At 49.9% G+C, this 17,974-nt stretch overlaps 4 protein-coding genes across 4 annotated transcripts; 1 reads left to right on the top strand and 3 right to left on the bottom strand.

The window, feature by feature from the left end:
• Positions 1-290: 290 nt before the first annotated feature.
• Positions 291-869, bottom strand: N7473_004452 (uncharacterized protein; the record flags this gene model as incomplete). Its single annotated transcript, XM_057150392.1, has 1 exon — positions 291-869. One exon carries the CDS (start codon positions 867-869, stop codon positions 291-293), a length of 579 nt encoding a protein of 192 aa, XP_057010502.1.
• Positions 870-1,338: 469 nt separating this feature from the next.
• On the top strand, positions 1,339-1,824 carry N7473_004451 (uncharacterized protein; the record flags this gene model as incomplete). The annotated part of the gene is made up of 1 exon (XM_057150391.1): positions 1,339-1,824. One exon carries the CDS (start codon positions 1,339-1,341, stop codon positions 1,822-1,824), a length of 486 nt encoding a protein of 161 aa, XP_057010501.1.
• Positions 1,825-3,845: 2,021 nt separating this feature from the next.
• N7473_004450 (BTB/POZ domain-containing protein) lies at positions 3,846-4,833 on the bottom strand (the record flags this gene model as incomplete). The annotated part of the gene is made up of 3 exons (XM_057150390.1): positions 3,846-4,333; positions 4,388-4,559; positions 4,612-4,833. 3 exons carry the CDS (start codon positions 4,831-4,833, stop codon positions 3,846-3,848), a joined length of 882 nt encoding a protein of 293 aa, XP_057010500.1.
• Positions 4,834-6,938: 2,105 nt separating this feature from the next.
• N7473_004449 (uncharacterized protein) lies at positions 6,939-7,553 on the bottom strand (the record flags this gene model as incomplete). The annotated part of the gene is made up of 1 exon (XM_057150389.1): positions 6,939-7,553. The coding sequence occupies one exon, from the start codon at positions 7,551-7,553 to the stop codon at positions 6,939-6,941; it is 615 nt and encodes a 204-aa protein (XP_057010499.1).
• Between the last annotated feature and the right edge of the window lie 10,421 nt (positions 7,554-17,974).

The following is a 17,974-nucleotide window of genomic DNA, read 5'->3' as shown; positions in this document are numbered from 1 at the left end:
TCGGCGCTTAAAGAAGCCAAGACCTGCACGCCCCATCTTTGGGTACACAATGTAGCCCGAACCATGGTGGAAGTCGATAGCATTGCAATGAAGACAAATTCTCGATTCTGACTTGTCCTAATGTAGAGACAGATCTTGTAAGCCCTCACTGAATTCCAATATAAGGATAGCACTATGTAGAAACCCTCAAACCACACGGGAAGCAAGAGCATACATACCATGTTCTGTTATCGAAAGGAGACAATAAGATCACAGTAGCCCATCAGTATTAGAACCAATCGATCGGCTGTTCACGCCGATTTCACGTCGATAGTTCCCACATAATTCACGGATACTAGGATGTTTGTCGACACTATTACCGTGTTGACCGTGTTGACCGTGTTGGTGAAGATAGTGAAGATGGTGAAAATGGTGAAGATGGTGAAGATGGTGAAGATGGTGAAGATGGTGAAGATGGTGAAGATGGTGAAGATGGTGAAGATGGTGAAGATGGTGAAGATGGTGAAGATGGTGAAGATGGTGAAGATGGTGAAGATGGTGAAGATGGTGAAGATGGTGAAGATGGTGAAGATGGTGAAGATGGTGAAGATGGTGAAGATGGTGAAGATGGTGAAGATGGTGAAGATGGTGAAGATGGTGAAGATGGTGAAGATGGTGAAGATGGTGAAGATGGTGAAGATGGTGAAGATGGTGAAGATGGTGAAGATGGTGAAGATGGTGAAGATGGTGAAGATGGTGAAGATGGTGAAGATGGTGAAGATGGTGAAGATGGTGAAGATGGTGAAGATGGAGAAGATAGCGCTGACACCAACCCTTCCGGCGCGGGCTAAGTCATACTCCTGACCTTTGCAGATCATCTCGCGTACCATGGATCGTCAAAAAGGGCTTTAGGATTTTATTGGAACTCACCGTTGAACAATCGAAGATTAAACGTTTAAATGTTTCACTTGTCACCGTTGTGAATAAACTCGCTCCTAACCCTCACCACCTCACCATCTCACCATCTCACCATCAAGTTTCGCTGCTTGATATTATCTTGCGCAGAACTGGTGTATATCAACCGGGAAAATCTAATAATAAAATAGGACAGAAAGTTAAACTAGTGGAATTCATTTCTGCGGACTCGAGTTGTTAACATTAGGGAACGTTAAAATTACTCCCCATTTCCTCCTTTTGTGACAGCGGTACATCCTGCTACAGCTAAATTACTGTGGCAGCAGATGAAGGTCTGTCTCCTACTGAGAAACTAGTGTTAATGAACTTCCCACATTCTTATTCACGTAGTAAAAGCAGCCTTCTACAACCCAATTTTGGCCTTTTTTTTGGCCCTCAATCGCCATGGAAAGCACCCAATTCGACGATACGCTCTTGCCTGTGTTTGCCGAGCTTGATATGGCCATCTTTATGCCCTCGATCGACCTTGCTGCCCCCATCGAAGCCCCCATCGAAGCCCCCGACGATGCCTCCGACGATGCCATCCTCGTCCCAGATATCACCTGGCCTACGTATTTGGCTGCTATAGACTGGATCAATGACCAGGCTTGCTTATCTGGCAGCGGCTTCGGAGCGGTGATCAAAAACTCTAAGAAAAGGCGAAATCGCGCGTTGAAGACGGTGTATCTTCGCTGCGATCGTGGATATAACCGACCAAAAGCTCGAGGTCATCCAAAGAGAGAGTCCTACACAAAGGCTAAGTGTCAATGGCGGGCTGTCATTCGCCTCCAGCCCACTGGAGATTGGACCCTTCGCGTGCAGCAGCACAGGCATAAGCACGGCCCTATTCCAGCCTCAGCTGTGCCAGTACCACGCCGCCGTCAGCGTTAGCGATTTATATCATAGTTGGGACCCAGATCTCGCAAGGAACCACGCCTGAGAAGATTATCACAAGCGTCTACCAACAAGTTTTTACCTCCGCTCGTATTAAAGATATCTACAACATCCGCCTTCAGCTCTATTTCGAGCTATTAGGTGGCCTTACACCTATCCGGGCACTCTTGATTAGGCTCCCAAAGGAAGGAGAGTGGATTTTTCGGCACTCAGTCCGGGAGGATCAGACAGTATTCGCACTTCTCGCTATTCATCGGACCTCTTTCGCCAACAGTGATGTCAACTTCAAAAGCGGACACTAATGTTGACGCACATCTTACTGCCTGCTATTTCCGTTAGGCCCCAATAAATCGACGATCCGATCGAATTTGTCTGCCTAGGAAATGTTCAATATCAGATCATTTCGACAAGGGTCATGCTGTCAAGTTACATACAACTCCCAATCTTCAGGGCCATTTGTGCTATCGGTGAGGGACAGATCCCGGATCCTGATAATAGCGAGTTAGAAGAAAGATGGGCGGACTCGAAGAGTTTGGGTTACAGTAACCCCGACGCACAACCGCGATAGTCTGGTCGGCCATGTTCAAGGCACGCCGATGGCCAACAGTAGGGATCCCTCCAAGGGGCTTGGGCGAGATATAAAGGAAGCCACGAAAATTGCTTACTTTGATCTGGAGTAGAAGCACGGAGTGATCGTTGCACCGATCTTGTAACCTATCCAAACCTTACGGGATGACAAGCAGGAGGAGCCCGCGCCATCACTATTGGCTAATAATCAACCGTACGTAATAGCAACAATACCGAGGGCTCTCTCTGTATTAGGTGACCAGTTCACTTGTGGGTCCAAGTATGACCTATCCTCGATCCTCCCCCACCTGGATTGTTGATTGGAACCGTAATCGCCAAGCCAAAATAGTCGTCATCAACCAACCAATAGATTTAGCTTTCCTTTAAGCTCGGACAATAAAAGCCCTAGAAACGGCGCACCCAAGATCTGTCTACCAATCGTGTGCATGTCGGACGGGGAGTGCAGAGGACTCAAACTTATTGCAACTCACCATAGAAGGACGATGGCAAGCTGAAACGGCGAAGAGTGAGCCAGAACCTTTAGTGAGCTGGAACAGCATTCAAATGCCGTAGTGAGGGCTCTTTGTTCTAAACCCGCTGTGACAGTTCTAGCTGAACCCTAGGAACAACTTCATTCTACGTGCCTAGTGCCAAGGTATCTGTTTAGGGTTTGGGATGTTTGCCTGCTTGCTGTGACCTTAGACTCTCTCCTTCTGGCTTGCCTTCTTTTTCTTCTTTTTCTCTTCAGACTTGTTACCTTCGTTGAATATACACGGTTATCTCGACTTCATTTTTGGCTAACACCCGCTACATATTACTTTGTCAGCCAAACGCGTCCTCTTGCGGCAAAGTTGAGTCTTTAATCGAGTGTAGCTTTTTCATTTCTTAGGCAGCGACTTGGTTTGGTGCTTCTTATCTTTTTCCCGACACACAGTTGACACTTTCTCTTAACAACGTATTACACTCTTTTCTAATGATTTGCATTCTCGATCTGATTGATTCTCCTCTTCATGAGGTCTCTGCCGAATTAACAGATTTCACAGGTCGTTCCCTGTGCTTCTTAGCGCATGCGTGTGGATTGTGGTATTCTTCTCCTGTGACTCGACCTGTCTGTTCTGATCAGACTGCCTAGAGCATTCACCCTTCTTCAACACATACACGACAGCGGTAGCTAACTAACTAGTTATCGCTTTGTATTGCTATTTCGCACATCCCACATATCTCGCGAGATCCCAACACTGTCGAGGGGACGGTCATGCTTCATTTTGATGAAAGCGCTATTCCCAGACTCACAAGCTCAGAATAGTCACTAATATTCCTGTTATATTCAAATAAGGAATAGATTTTGTTCAGTATATCATGGGCAGCCAAGTGTTCTTCTAGACTAAAGGTAGTCTCTGCATATTCCTCCCATCCGCCACCCAAGTCCAATGACTCTGTACCGGTTCTTATCAGCAATTCCGAGCAACCAGGCAATCCAGTAGGCCGATTGCAAAGCCAACATGCTTCTCCACCAACGGCCTGAGACGCTCTCTGAGACTTGCTTGAGAACGATAGTCCTCAGCAATGAGGGAGTAGATGAAATGACGAAGGCGATCTGACGAAGGTGTTGAGGAGAAGAGCTCATCAATGACTGCAGGAAAATCTTCGTATGTGGTCCAATGTAATATGGCCGTTCTTATAAATCTTTGCCCTGCGAGAAGTTTCAAAGCAGGGACGCCGTATTTATCGGCGATCAAGTACATCCGGAGAGATGTAAAAAGTCCGATTGGGTACTTGACAAGGTAATTATCCTCGTGTATGCATTTATCCAATGAAGCATGGGAGAAATCTGAATCATACTCCAAGGGCTCAGACGCTTGGTGTTTCGCAGGTGACTCCTCGGGATTGAAGTCAGTGTCTTCCGGTGTATCTGCACATATCGGAGTGGAAAATTCAACTTATTAATAATAAGGGATATGATAAATATCTTGCGACAAGGATGGTTACTTACAGGTCTTCTCGAATTCTTGACTGACCTCAATTGAAGACAGTAGGGCAGGCACCGCAGGGAGGTCGTCGAAATGCTCCCCATCGGAGTAATTTCCTAGGTAGACAAACTGGAAGAATCGCTCGAGTATGCAAGGTGCGTCATCAGAGAGGTCGACTTTTGCCTCAACACCTTCCTAGTATGAGATCAACGTGGGAAGTACGGAGACCTCGAGCGTATATACTAACCTTAAAGTATCCACTACAAGCAGCAGCAAAGAACGACGACTGAGAGCACACGATAGCCTTATGAACTTTGAACACCCGATCTCCACAAATCACATCAAGGTCAGTATGATCTCCACTCTGGTAAAGCTTCCAGAGTGAGAGCTGGAGCATGGTGGCTGAGAAGCCTTCGAGATCACTCGCGCTCTCTTTCTCGGTTTGCTGGCAATACTCCGCGGGTTCCATCTTGAGATACGGACGATCCAGGAACTGTTGTACTCATGAACTTCGTGAACAAGTACAGTTCCCGAGAGTCTTATGGAGCAAGTGTAACGGGTAAGAGACGCGTGAACCCTGAATGCCTATCACGTGGTAGTGTCCCCTCACCTGGACCCACACGGCCCCCTTTGCCCTTCTGGTGCGCCTACACTGAAGCCTGCCTACCGCCCTAGCCCTGCAAGTGTTCCCGTTTCACGTCTTCCGCTTGTCATCCATTCGTTTCATATGTCGCCTATCCTCGTCCATCTTTTTTTTCCGTCACTTTTCTCAATGCGCCTCGTCCACGAGTTTCCTACACTATAATCCCCGTCGCCGTTTCACCACTTTCTGGGCCGGACGACAGAGCTTTCTACAATACGCGATAGGTTTTCCCTCCATACGCCTCGTACTTCAAGCGACCGACGGTTTCATTTCGGCCAACCCCCGCAACCACCCCCTCGCGGCGCAGTCTCCTCTTCTCTCCTCGCTAGTGGTGTATTCCAGCTGGAGGCGGCAGGTTCTCTGGTTCGACAATGAATATACTTGTGCTGTAATTTGAAGGAGTTGCAGCCATCCACTATAAGATATTTCGTGCTCAAGGGAACATGGGTCGCAAATAAACCATTTAAGGGCTTCACAGATTTTCTCCTCCCTGGATAAATGGCTTTTTCTATCTTCTACTCGCTTTGCAGTAGCCAAGAACTCTGGCCGTCGTTTTCTCCGGGATTCTCTTTGGTCGGTGCAGACTGCCTTCAGAAAGTCGCACAGCACCGTCTGTCCGTGGGAACACCATGGATCCTCGCTGTTGGAGACGTTGCTGGGACGATAACGCTGCTCGCGGAGACCCGCGCCAGCCTATCATGTCGTCGGCTGTAGTGGCGCTGGAGAGCTACCTTCAGTCCATGCTGGCTCTTAAGCCACCTGGGATTACGGGCTCCAAGGTCCACGGTATCACCAGACTCTGCACCGCCAATTTTCAGGTACGACACGTTCCCCTACTCCCGAGACATGTGATTGTTGAAATGGTTGAGATGAAGTTGATGCGAGGCTAACCCTGCACGTCAGGATGAACCCGTTCTCATCCAGAAGATCTACACCCACTTCAAGAAGGCGCCCGGCACCCACAAGCTAGGCGTTCTCTATATGGTAGACTCTATAGCCCGGCATTGGGTAGACGCCACTCGCAAGGCTGGCCGGCCTCCACGAAGCGCCGCGCCGGATGGGACCTTCGCTGGTGGCGTCGATCGAATGACCAAGTTGTTGCCCGTCCTTATGACCGACATCACCAACAACGCACCGCAGGATCAAAAGGTAAATATATACTTGGCGTGAATGTTCAGGCTGGGTTGGGCCTCTTGGCGCTAATCGCGTCTAATGGCCGTATTCTCCCACAACCGCTCAACCTTGGACATTGTGTTGGCACGATTTGCGCTTTTTATTGCTTTCGCGGATCTCATGGCTCACGTATGCCTTTCTGGACTCTGTAGGAAAAGATCAAGAAGCTTGTCGACATCTGGGAGTGCTGCTGCTCCTCCCCGCCCTCTATGCTCAACTCATTCCGCGAGAAACTGAACGCTCCACCACATAGTAAGTATCCACCTTTGGATCTTTACCCTCATCGTCTTCTGATTCAATCGCTTCTGGCATGGTTCATAGATATTCAGTCCACCACGTCCAAAGGCTCACCGCGCAGCTTCAAGCTTGCCAATAGCTCGCCCGCGGCAACAGATACCATCGGCGAACTCAAGCCGCTGGCCGATATAGCTAAACAGAGCGCGGTGATGTCTACTTCTCCCACCAACCCCCTCGCTACCCTGACCCGATCAGCCGCGGCTCTGCATCTCGCCTCATCTGTCGATTCATCTCTCCTGCCACCCTCGACGGCTAACCCATACACAGGTGCTGGTGCTAGTGCTGGCGCCATGGTCAAACCATCTGCCGCTCTTAGTGGTGTTGGCGAGAACCTTGCCATGCCGCAGCTGCAGAGCCATAGCCAGACTCCGAACCCATTAGAAGCAATGCTTCCGCAGTGGCCAGCCGCCGCTCCGGCGATAGATAGAAACGCGATATCCCGGCATCTTCCGCTGCTGCAATTACTGTCGCAGCAGGGCATCTCGCAGGACCAGTGGGCTGCGGCCCTGCAACTCGTCAACATAACCGATACCATAGGTGCTGGCAGCCCCGCTCAGCTTCCTGGATTTAGCGCGATACCCTGCCAGGGCTCTAGTGGCCAGGGCCACCCGGACGTGCAGAACCGTGTCGATCGTGCTCGCAGGAGGGATCGTGACCACTCTAGCTCTCCTCCCGCTGGGTACGGCCGTCCTTCTCACCTTCCCGGTTGAGACCGACGTCACTCTTCCTCGCCGCCTCGCCGCCACGATAGGCCGGTGCACGACCAGTATTACAGTGATTCCACTAGGCGCCAGGGTGATCCTCGCGATGCTGGAGGTCGTCAGAGTAACGAATACCGTAAACGTAGCCCTCCACACTGGAAGCGCCTGTCTCATTCCCCGCTGCGGACAGACCATAATCTCCCCTCGCCTGGCTCCAAGCTCGTCGAGTGGGACTATTCCATCGGCCCGGGTAACATCAAGGTTCTGAGCCGCACCCTCTTCGTCAGTGGCATCTCCTCTGAGGCTTACCTCCGTTCCCTTTTCAACAAGTTCGGCATCGTTCAGACCTGTATTGTCAATATCGACAAGCGTCATGCTTTCATTAAGATGATTAGCCGCGAGGACGCAGTGAGCGCCCAGTTCCGTTCAGGCGAGACGCAACTCCGCACCCGATAGGGCGTTGGTTTCGGCCCGCGTGACTGCAGCGACTATCAGACTAGCATCAGTGTCATTCCAATCGAGCGACTCACCAATGCGGATCGCAAATGGCTACTCACGGCGGATTATGGTGGCACCGGAAGTCGCCCCATTGAGTTCGGAATGGTTGTCGAGGAGCCAGACATCGAAATTGGTGCTGGCCTCTCATCCAAGGCGATCAGTCGACGCATTGCGGCTAGCACTAAGCGTGGCCGGAACTCAGACGGCTTTGGCGGCGGTCGCGGCGGACGTCCAGACCGTAATGGTTTTGGCAGTCCCAGCCAAGGCCGCCTTCGCCGCAATTGACAAGTAGGAGCATCAACTTGAAGCTGATTGGCAATTGACATGGCGTTTGTCACTATCTCGGAGCACCACATTGTTTCTGAGAGTACTCTCTCGCGAACAATACCTCATAAGTATTAGCTGTTGGGTGGTGCTTTTAGACGCTGGGGAGTGGCAGCTCCAAATCAAAGGCAGCTAGTTGCTCATTGTTGGTGTTCGAAAGATTTTGCCTAGAGACTTCCCCGACGCGTGGAGCGAAATATACATTGTTCAAGACCATTGCTTGGTTGAACTTCCACTGGAGTGTAAGCTGCGTCGTTTCGATATTGTCACTGGACCGCTCGCCTAGTGGGATTGCAGGCTGCTGAAGCAGTTCCGGCCCAAATAAGTGTGACTAGTGGCGGTGGAATCCGGCGTCTATGGCGGTTGTGGTGTTGGTTTGGGGTGTAGAGGGGGGTAAAGGGGCGTCCCCCTCGCGATCACGATATCGATCCTCGGCCTCTTGGAAGTCGGCGGGCTCTTCTGTTCTTCCTCTTGGCTTGGTGGTATGGCTTGCATTGAATTTCTTGGTGAACCGGAAGCACCCCGCTCTGCCTTGATGGCGTGCTCCGCGTGCGGATGCAACCGCGGTCACGCGAAGCTAGGCGAACAGCTCGCAGAACGTGGCTAGCTCCATGTGTTGGTACCGTTCTTCCAATTCATTCCACACTGCCAGTCATTAGCTAGGGGATTGGAAGAGTTGACTCACGACTGACATGTTCTAGGTGGTAAGAAATGATCCTGGCCGAGCAAGTGGGGTTGAGAACGGTGTCCCAAAGGTTAGCCACGCCAATCCGCTGACGCCTCGTCCGAGGCGTGAAGCGACACTGACAGACGATAGACTCAACCAGAAGGATCTAGAAGTCGGCTGCACAGATCTCGACTGCCGTCAGGTCCATAGGATCTGTCGGTGGGACGAGGTCCAGATCCCTCTGTTCGCATGGATTAGGCTTCGAAATCGGACCGAGCCGCTTTGCACAGTCTGTTATGACACCTGTAACGTACTGTGGTGGACATGCCTTAGGTACGCGGGGATCGATAGTTCCTTGGATAAGCCGGCATATCCAGCTTCTGAGTCTGGTGATCGATAATGAGGGCCTCCATTCCTGCCCGCGATTTCGTCACGCGCAGCTGAAGCATTCATACGCTCAGCTCTCACATTTCAGGAGGGTCGAGTTACCGGAAGGACTTTTGGCGGATGCTTGTCGATACATTTTATTGTGTTCCCATGCCTGGCGGGCAGCATTGACGTTCATTTGACTGGCGTGGTGTCAACCTCACGGTGTTGCCTTACGTGACCAGGACAGGCGGCTGAATCGCGAACCAACGAATAGACCTCTTCCATTTAGTGACCACGATGAACAGTTCCATTATCCCCTAGCCTACTAGAGGCGTCTGTCGTGATCCATTCTGTTGCCTCGATTTGAGCAGAACCAGGTGCCGAACCACCCTAATTCTAAACGCTTTACCCCTCTTTTCAACCATACCATAGAAGTCTCGTTCCAGTAGCTCGTTCTTATCAGGGATCTTCTCGATGGATTGCGCCTGAACGCTTTCTCGATCAAAGACAATGATTCCGATTGTGTTTTGGCCGTTGGTGTTGTTACCCGATTCGTGTAACAACTCGTGTTGATGCGGGTTCAGCCAACCCCGAGTATCCGAACCAGGTGCCATACTCGGTCTTCGTGGCGCTAGTGGAAGCCACTGCACATCCTGCGTAGCGGCCGCATTCGATGAGGCCGCTCGGATGCGACTGTTTGCTGGAGCAAGGACTAAAGGAGGTATCGGCCGAAGGCATTCTTATCCTCGTCTTCACTGTTTCGGAGATAAACGGGGGAAATCGAACACAGTCGCGGTCTTTGCCAAGTCGCCGGTGGCTCACCGCAGTCCGAGATTCGCAGAGCTGGCTCCCACAGCGGCCAGCGATCGCGAGAAGGAAGAAGTAGGGGAAGCCCGTCGATCTGCTTCCGATGCTCTCACACTTCTTCTTCCGCTTGTCATTGACAGTTTTGAGGGCGTGCTATTCGTGTTTGACCCCAGTTCTGATTTAGTGGGTTCTATGACGGGGCTTCGAGTGGTGTTGTCGACGAGCCATCGTAGCTGCTTGGTGGTGATCTGCACACTATTGTCTCCATAGCGCGGGATCGTCCTTTTGCGAATGGTGCGAGAAACGATTGACGGTTCGAAGTTCATTGAAAATGGTTTGTCGTTGCGTTGGAGTGTGTGGGAGCGCTCCGGAACTCACATCGGGATCCGCCATCGGTCAACGCTTGCGATGCCATTCTAAGGCGCAACTTGCGATTTGCTGCCATTCATTAACCAATTGGTGGCCATCGGGAACTGGGAGTTCCACATACCGTGCACTTGTGTATTCAGTCCATACGCACACAATTCTAGGCAGCCCAAAGAGTTTTCGAGATTAGTGTCAGGCAAGACAAGGGGAACGAGGCACATACCTGTAACATAGTCCCGTTTTTGCACTGTTGAAAACGAGGCGGGTCTTGATAACGAAGGGGTCAACTCGATTGGGCAGCCGTGACATTTCCAATGAACTGGATTTTTGTCAAGGAGCCCGAGTTTCTTCTCGTTGGCTTTCTTAGCTCAAACAGGACAATGCGAGATGATAACCGGATGGTCAATAAAGAGAAAGAGCGTATCTTCGCGCGGGAGTGTCAAAGGTACTGACTGACTCATCCGTCAATGAGGAGCTCTGTCTGTGTCAGCATAATGGAAGAGTCCAGGGGTGATTAATAGTGGAAGGAGAACTCATCACCTGTCCGCTGATAGTGTCTGGCGCTGTCAAGCCCGAACGACTAGAGCAAAGGGCCGGGGGAGTAGAGGGTATTTATAGACATCTCGACTTGTCCTGTCCTCACATAGTTGTTAGCACCGGTTGACTTCTACTAGCAGTGGTAACCGTTATTATAATTGTGAGTGTAGCTATCCAAATCTGCGGCCCGTTGAAAATCATGTTTACGTTCAATATCCGTTAATTTGAGTGGCATCTAGAATGCCAACTTGAGACTGTCACCAGAGAAGTCAAGCCCATGTAGTGTAGAAATAGCCGTGACGAGTTTATGGACATAGCATCATTTAAAAAACCGTTGATTGACGAACAAATTTTCAGCGGGATTCTAGGTCAAGACCTTGAAATGCCTCTACGGTTGGACGATGATCAATGAAATGATCGGAGCTTCAGAGTTTACCCGATTCTTTCTGTTCACAGTTCAAAGTTGACTCAACAATTACCTTTTCAAGCACCGAGAAATAATCCCTATTTCGATTACTTGAACCGATAGGCATGGACATTTCGGCCTGACAGCACAAACAAAGGCCCTTGCTTTACTGTAGACCCAACACTGAACTCATCACCGACGCCAGGATAAGCCAGGCGTAGCTAACACAAGGTTGCAGACCTATTTTAGAAAATCTGCCGGCCCGCATTCCAGTACGTAAATAGATATCAGTAAAGCGTATAACCGTTGAAGCTAGTGAACAACATTAACGAAGTATTTCCACTTAATACATTCGTGTGTTCAAAATGGAACCAACTAATACCGTAATGCCATCCAAGCGGCCTACCAAATGTCCTAGGAATTTTCTTCTCGCCAGGTATTTCTCAAACTTTATTGCACTTTTCAACGTTCATTTCAACGACTGTGGAAGGTGATTCACCCTAAACATCTTCAACATATGAGGCAATTACCAAGTTATGGATCCAAGGGGGCGACCCGCCTAGATCGACACACGCCATGGTTCGAAGTGGGGCGCCTTGTGAGATTAGCCGCAAACTCTAGATCGCATACTTCAACAGATGTTGAATCACCTCAACTGGCGGCAAAAATGAAATATTTTCTGCGGAATTACAGCATAGTCCATCATCTCTCCCATAAATCTGCATACCTAGCGGCTACGAGCGGCCGAAGGCGAAAAGGCATGAAAAGTTTTCGTAGGTACAGTACAATTCATCGGCTGTGAAGATTGGACATTCACTGGGGATGGCTCAACGTTGATATTTGCAAGCTTCCCCAGCCGCAGAGCCCCACTTTCAACTCAATTCTCCACCTTCAGCCATTCTCAGGGAATGAATGAATGCAGCACTACTCGAGTGGGTGGCCACTGATAAATTTCCTGCCGGCACGTTTTCAAGTGGCAGATAGGACCTTCCCCTCAATCTATGTCAGAAAATCCTCTTTCCTGACAGCCCCTCATCCTCGACTACATCAGAGTTCCTTCATTGACAATGGCGCAGTATGACAGGAAAGCCGCTGAACGTCGCTGCAACAAAATTTTCAGAGATTACAAAAAATGGTATGACAGTTTGGAGGGAGAGACCTACTCCTCAGACTCTGCGGGCTCCTCGAAACCTACGCGCTCATCTCGTACGAAGCTGGGATCCACCCCCACAGAACATGATCGCGCATCGTCTCTAGCTGCAAAGCCTGAGAGCAGACGCAATCGGAGGGTTCGGTTTGAGCCCATTGAAAGAAGCCAGTCGCCGGAACCGACTCAATTCAGTCGGAATGATCAGACTCAGTCGGTCAGCAGTCAGTGAGTGCCTTGTGCGCTATACGTTGCAACACCACGTTCTCGGCGAGTCCAATTCCTAACAGAAATGGTAGACCGATCAGGCGGGAGCAGAAGGAAAGGAGCTGGCCGAGTAGACGAAAGAGGTGAGTATTGACGTCTTTTTCATTATTTTGGGGGCAACAAGCCAGGATGTCAAGTGACTGACGCAGATAGATCGATGTCGAGAAAGCGCAAGGAGCATCGTCAGCAAACTAGTGATAAACAGTTCCACCCCCGCCACATCAAATAAGTTCTGGGTGATGTCGAAAGTCCCATAAAAGAGAAAAGGGGTGTTAGAAGGAACCGGCGTCAATAGATCACATCTGAAAAAGGGCATACTGGGACACAATATGAAAAGGTTAGTTTTGAAATTGCTCTATAACGATATTTCATTCGGCGCTCCCAGTTCGTCAATCACCAACCAAGCTAGTACTAGCCGTTGTGGAGATTCTTCGTCTCGTCTTGGGCGAAGGTGCGATTAGCGGCCGTCCTACCAGCGACAAGTTGCACGGCCGGCGGGTATCGGCTCGCGAGTTTTGTTATACGCTTGGCATAGTCATTGTTACATTCTTTGATCGTGATATCCGTACTGAAATCTCTATTTAATTCGAATTATGTTTTGAATTGGCAGTCAGGACGATGGAGGTCGCCCGACACGACCTCCCTAGTAAATATTCAAAAGAATTCAAATAGCAAGCATATGCTGGAGTCTTCTGGTCAATGCGGCCTGATTCCTGATCTGCATTCACAAGAGATCCGATCAAGGGCAACCACGTAGCGATTGCCGCCTCCTTGTGATGGGCTTTCAGGTTATCGCGACGCGAGAAGCCGCGCCGACAGTCCAGAACCAGCAGGCATGCGGCTTTTCAGCCAAGTGGCCGGATAGATGACGCTGAAGGCCTATGAAATATCGAAGGCAACTTCTACAGGCCGCAACGCTGCATTTGAATTATCGCCGCCGAAAGTGCCATGGTATGTTTGCTATTGCGACTGTGGCTCAGGCGTCACGGGTGGATGACAAAAGACTGGGTTTAGTAGACTGTTCGCAGGTTTGATCTTTTGACCAGCCGGACAGTCAGCCAAGATGTGCGGAAGAGAGTGGTATAAACTGAAAATAATTCCGAGAGGGAAACGTCCAATCCACACATCTCCATAAACCGACCCAGGAAAAACTCTGATTGCCAAAATTTTCTCAAAATTTATTTGCACTTTTCAACGTTCGTTTCAACGACCGTTTAAGGTGATTCACCGTAAACATCTTGAATATGAGATGGAGCCGCCAAGATGTGGTTCCAAGGGTGGCCTCGTCTAGATTCATGCATGCCACGGTTCGAATTGGAGGCTTGGCGAGATTGGCCGCAAACTCTAAATCGCATACTTCAACGGCTGTTAAATCACCTCAACGGGCGGCAAAAAGAAAATGTTTCCTACAGATTCACAGTGCAGTCCACCACCTCTCCCATAGCTTTTGCATACCTGGCAGCTACGAGCATCCGCAGGCGAAAATGCATAAAAGGACGCTCCACAGCCGGTCTAGGAAAGTCAGGACTTCCATCCTAATCCTCCGAGACAGTCACGGTCATCTTCTCTAATTGCAGACTTGACTTATAATTAGTCTTGGCTTTCGCTAGCATGAGCCCATTGAAGTAAGAAATGCGCTCTTTCGCAGGGCAGGCTCCGCATTATCAAGTGAACTCCGCACGAAACCAAGAGACTCCGCAGGGACAGCGGCGATACCAAGAGACTCCGCAGTGACAACTGCGTAACCAAGAGACTCCGCAGGGACAGCTGCGATACCAAGAGACTCCGCAGTGACAACTGCGAAACCAAGAGACTCCGCAGGGACAGCTGCGATACCAAGAGACTCCGCAGTGACAACTGCGTAACCAAGAGACTCCGCAGGGACAGCTGCGATACCAAGAGACTCCGCAGTGACAACTGCGTAACCAAGAGACTCCGCAGGGGAAAAGCTGCGAAACCAAGGACTTCCGCAGGGGGGCGCTGCGTCACGAAGTGAACTCCGCAGATAGGAACTGTGATGACAAAATCCTCGCAGGGGGGCGCTGCGTCACGAAGTGAACTCCGCAGTCTAGGATCTGTGATGACAAAATCCTCGCAGCTTGAGGTCTGCATTACCAACATCCTCCCTCACAAACAATGAGCCCTGTGTTTGTAAAAGTGTGCTCGATCGGGTAGGACCTACGGCCCAAGGTCTACACCATGATCCTCTAGCGACATGCAGGCACCTCTCCGTGGTGCTAGGGACCAGTATTCAAGTATTGCTGCGGCGCTTGAAGAAGCTAAGACCTGCACGACTCATCTTTGGGAACATTATGTAGGCCCGAACCATGGGGGAAGTCGATAGCATAGCAATGAAGATAAATTCTCGATTCTGACTTGTCCTAATGTAGAGATGGATCTTGTACGCCCTGCCACTGAAATTCCAATATAAGGATGGCACTACGCGGAAACCCTCAAACCACACTGGAAGCAAGAGCATACATACAATGTCCTCTTATCGAATGGAGACAATTGGATCACAGGTGGCCCGTCAGAATTAGAACCAATCGACTGTTCACGCCGATTTCACGTCGGCGGTTCCCATGTAATTCACGGATTCTAGGATGCTTGTCGACACTTTTGACCGTGTTGACCGTGTTGACCGTGTTGACCGTGTTGACCGTGTTGGTGAAGATGGTGTTGACGCTACGTTGATAACCGGGAGTGGTGAAACGTTAAAGTGGTGAATCACGGGCGGTGAGTCAACCACATAAATCACCCCTAGCGCCACTCGAGCGCCACTCGCACCTTGTCCACATACGACACCCGATTTGCTTTTCCTTCATAGTGCACAGCGTCTCTAGATGCCATATTGATTGGAAGATTGTACGGCACTACATAGACAGGAAGCTCTGGTATAATCCATGATTCACTCTAGTGGCATAATATATTTTTTGGAATTCAGAGGCATGTGGATTGAATTATTCTTTTTGATAAGACAGAACCGACTGTGTATAGAAGTGAAAGTTCAGATTAATGTCCAATCAACCGTCTTCTTCGTATAGATAGTGCAGGAATTATTTCTGATGCTGCGGCATTATTCCTGATGCGCTCTTGTATCACAACATATTTCAATTTGTGCTGACTATACACCGGTCTCCCTTCTTTCAAGGACAGCTGTTAAACAAAGCATAATTTATATAATGTCGAAAGGTCAGTTGGAGGTTGAAGCTAGTTATGAATTGAGAATTCCACGATTCACATAGGGATTTCTCGAATTTATTCCGATCCGGCTGGATTCCTGATCTGCTGCAGTCTCGAATTACTACACCAGATTGACGCCGTGCGAATATGTACGCGATTTCTGTCTTCGCATTGTGAGCTTCCACTTACGTATGTCCCACGAACTCAGGAGGCTACACCCTATTCCTGACTTCTACCAACATTACATATCCCCGTTAGTCTTACTAACCGCGCTATCAGCGGCCTACGAGGGGCACAAAATATCTCATAATAGCCCGATAAGGACCACTTCGCGGACAGATCAACCCTCGTATCCGATATCTATAACCTGCGACTGCCCGTTGCAAGGATAATGCGATAGGTAGTTCTATACTCTCCTTGGTACTTCGGTTAATGTACTTGGAATTATCGTGGCAGATCGCACATAGAAAAGACAGTCGGGATAGCGCAGAGAATCCGTACTAACAAGAAACACAAGGAACCTTCGGCCAAGGCTCAGCCGACAATTTGTGGGCAGGAAGTAACTCTATCTTTCCCTCTCGTAGAGCCAGACGAAGCGACAGATAGGTCGCTCTTATAAGCACCGAGTCAGATACCGGGGGGAATTGCAAGGAGCTATATCGGCAGGGGCTGTGTAGGTATAGATGGAAGGGCGAGAAAGGCGCGTTAGTCCAATTTAAGGCCGTGGCTCGCTGCCTAGTTGCAGAGCCAGCCCAGTCTCCTTCGCTCGGAGGCGAGGACTTAAGGTACTAGGTAGAACAAGTGCATCAAAGTTCAATCGCTTATAGGCATCCTTAGTAGAAAGAGGGGTACGACCTGGGTTGCCAGGTATACAGCCGCCCTAAGCAGGCTAAGCAGGACTAGGGGTCACATTCACGAAATCAGCAAAGTTGAACTGCTAATCCGGCGTACCTAAGTTAGGAGTGAACGTAGGAAGGACTATATACTAGGTAGGGGGAGTGGACGGTGGGAACGCATAGTGCGAACCGCCTACTACGCGACCCGGGGTAGGCGACTTGGCCTGGTATATAAGCAGGTCTGCGCTATGTTCGTGCTGTTCACTCCGGGCTAGATAGGCATACTTAGGAGGCGGCGTACAGGCGGCGAGGATCCCCACATAGAGCTCATATGCCGGAAGCTATGTATAGGCAGATCCGGGTCGTTCTCCTCATCAGATAGGGCTTGATATACAGGAGAAGATAGCTCGGGGATTGTGGTATCGGATATAAAGGGGCAAGGGTGCCGGCGAGTTGTTATATAGCAATTAAGGGCCGGTGAGGACGCAGGCAATTAGTGAGAGCTCTTCCACGATAGTCGAGCAGCCTTAGCCGGACGCTCGGTATCAGAATCAGGCCGGACACGCCTGCGGCTGGCCGAGAGCATAGGCCGTATAATGTGGGAATTGAAGGTGACGGTATGCTTGTTGCGGGCTGATCGAGGCTGCTCTTTGGAATATGCTGCGGCTCGGAGGGGAGGGGAGGTCATAGGTGTCTCGCACCGGCTACGAGAGAAGTCAGCGGAGGAGTCGGAGGGCTTGTTACTGCTGTCCGGCGTCGGCATCAACCTATGAAGTCGGCCATACTGGTACTTAAGCTTGGCTAGGCCTAATCGGTTCTGTAGACTCAGTGAAACCTATAAGAGCGCCGTCCAGGTCAGCGTACGTTGATTCTTGACTGGGCACGAAGGTTCTCGAGGCAGTAAATTGTCTATCTGGTCCTCCTAAGCTATTACTAGGGCTTAACTAGTCCGGGTGCAATCTGCACCCTAGATACAGACAGTCCACTTCTATTCTAAGGCTCTCGAGGTTTGATGTTTTTTTGAGGTATTCTTACCTAGGCTATTTCCAGTTTCCGAATAGCCTTCTCTGCGGAGCCACGCTGTAAGGACAGGGTTATAGCGGGCAAATAAGGGAAGGGAAGGAAAGTCGAAGGCAGGGCAAGAGATAGTCCTTTACTATAGAGGATTAGGCTTAGGCGTTCGCTGCAAGGGCAGGCTGAGTAGAATTGCCGAGTGAGACCCAACTAGCGAGAAGAAAACCGGGGCTACTTTAGCCGAGAATAGAGTCGGACAATTTGGGTGAGACCAGGAAATTACAATAAGAGAGTGTGTGATATAGAGCTTTTATTCTTCGAAAGAAGCATAGCCCACCCTCATCTATCGTCTTTCGAGATACAAAGTGATATTTC

Source organism: Penicillium subrubescens, assembly GCF_028828155.1.
Source record: "Penicillium subrubescens strain IBT 31985 chromosome Unknown utg000003l_segment0_segment0, whole genome shotgun sequence".
In the NCBI taxonomy this organism is placed as follows: domain Eukaryota; kingdom Fungi; phylum Ascomycota; class Eurotiomycetes; order Eurotiales; family Aspergillaceae; genus Penicillium; species Penicillium subrubescens.
Note: the sequence above shows the minus strand (reverse complement) of the source record. Positions and strands in the feature narration are given on the sequence as shown.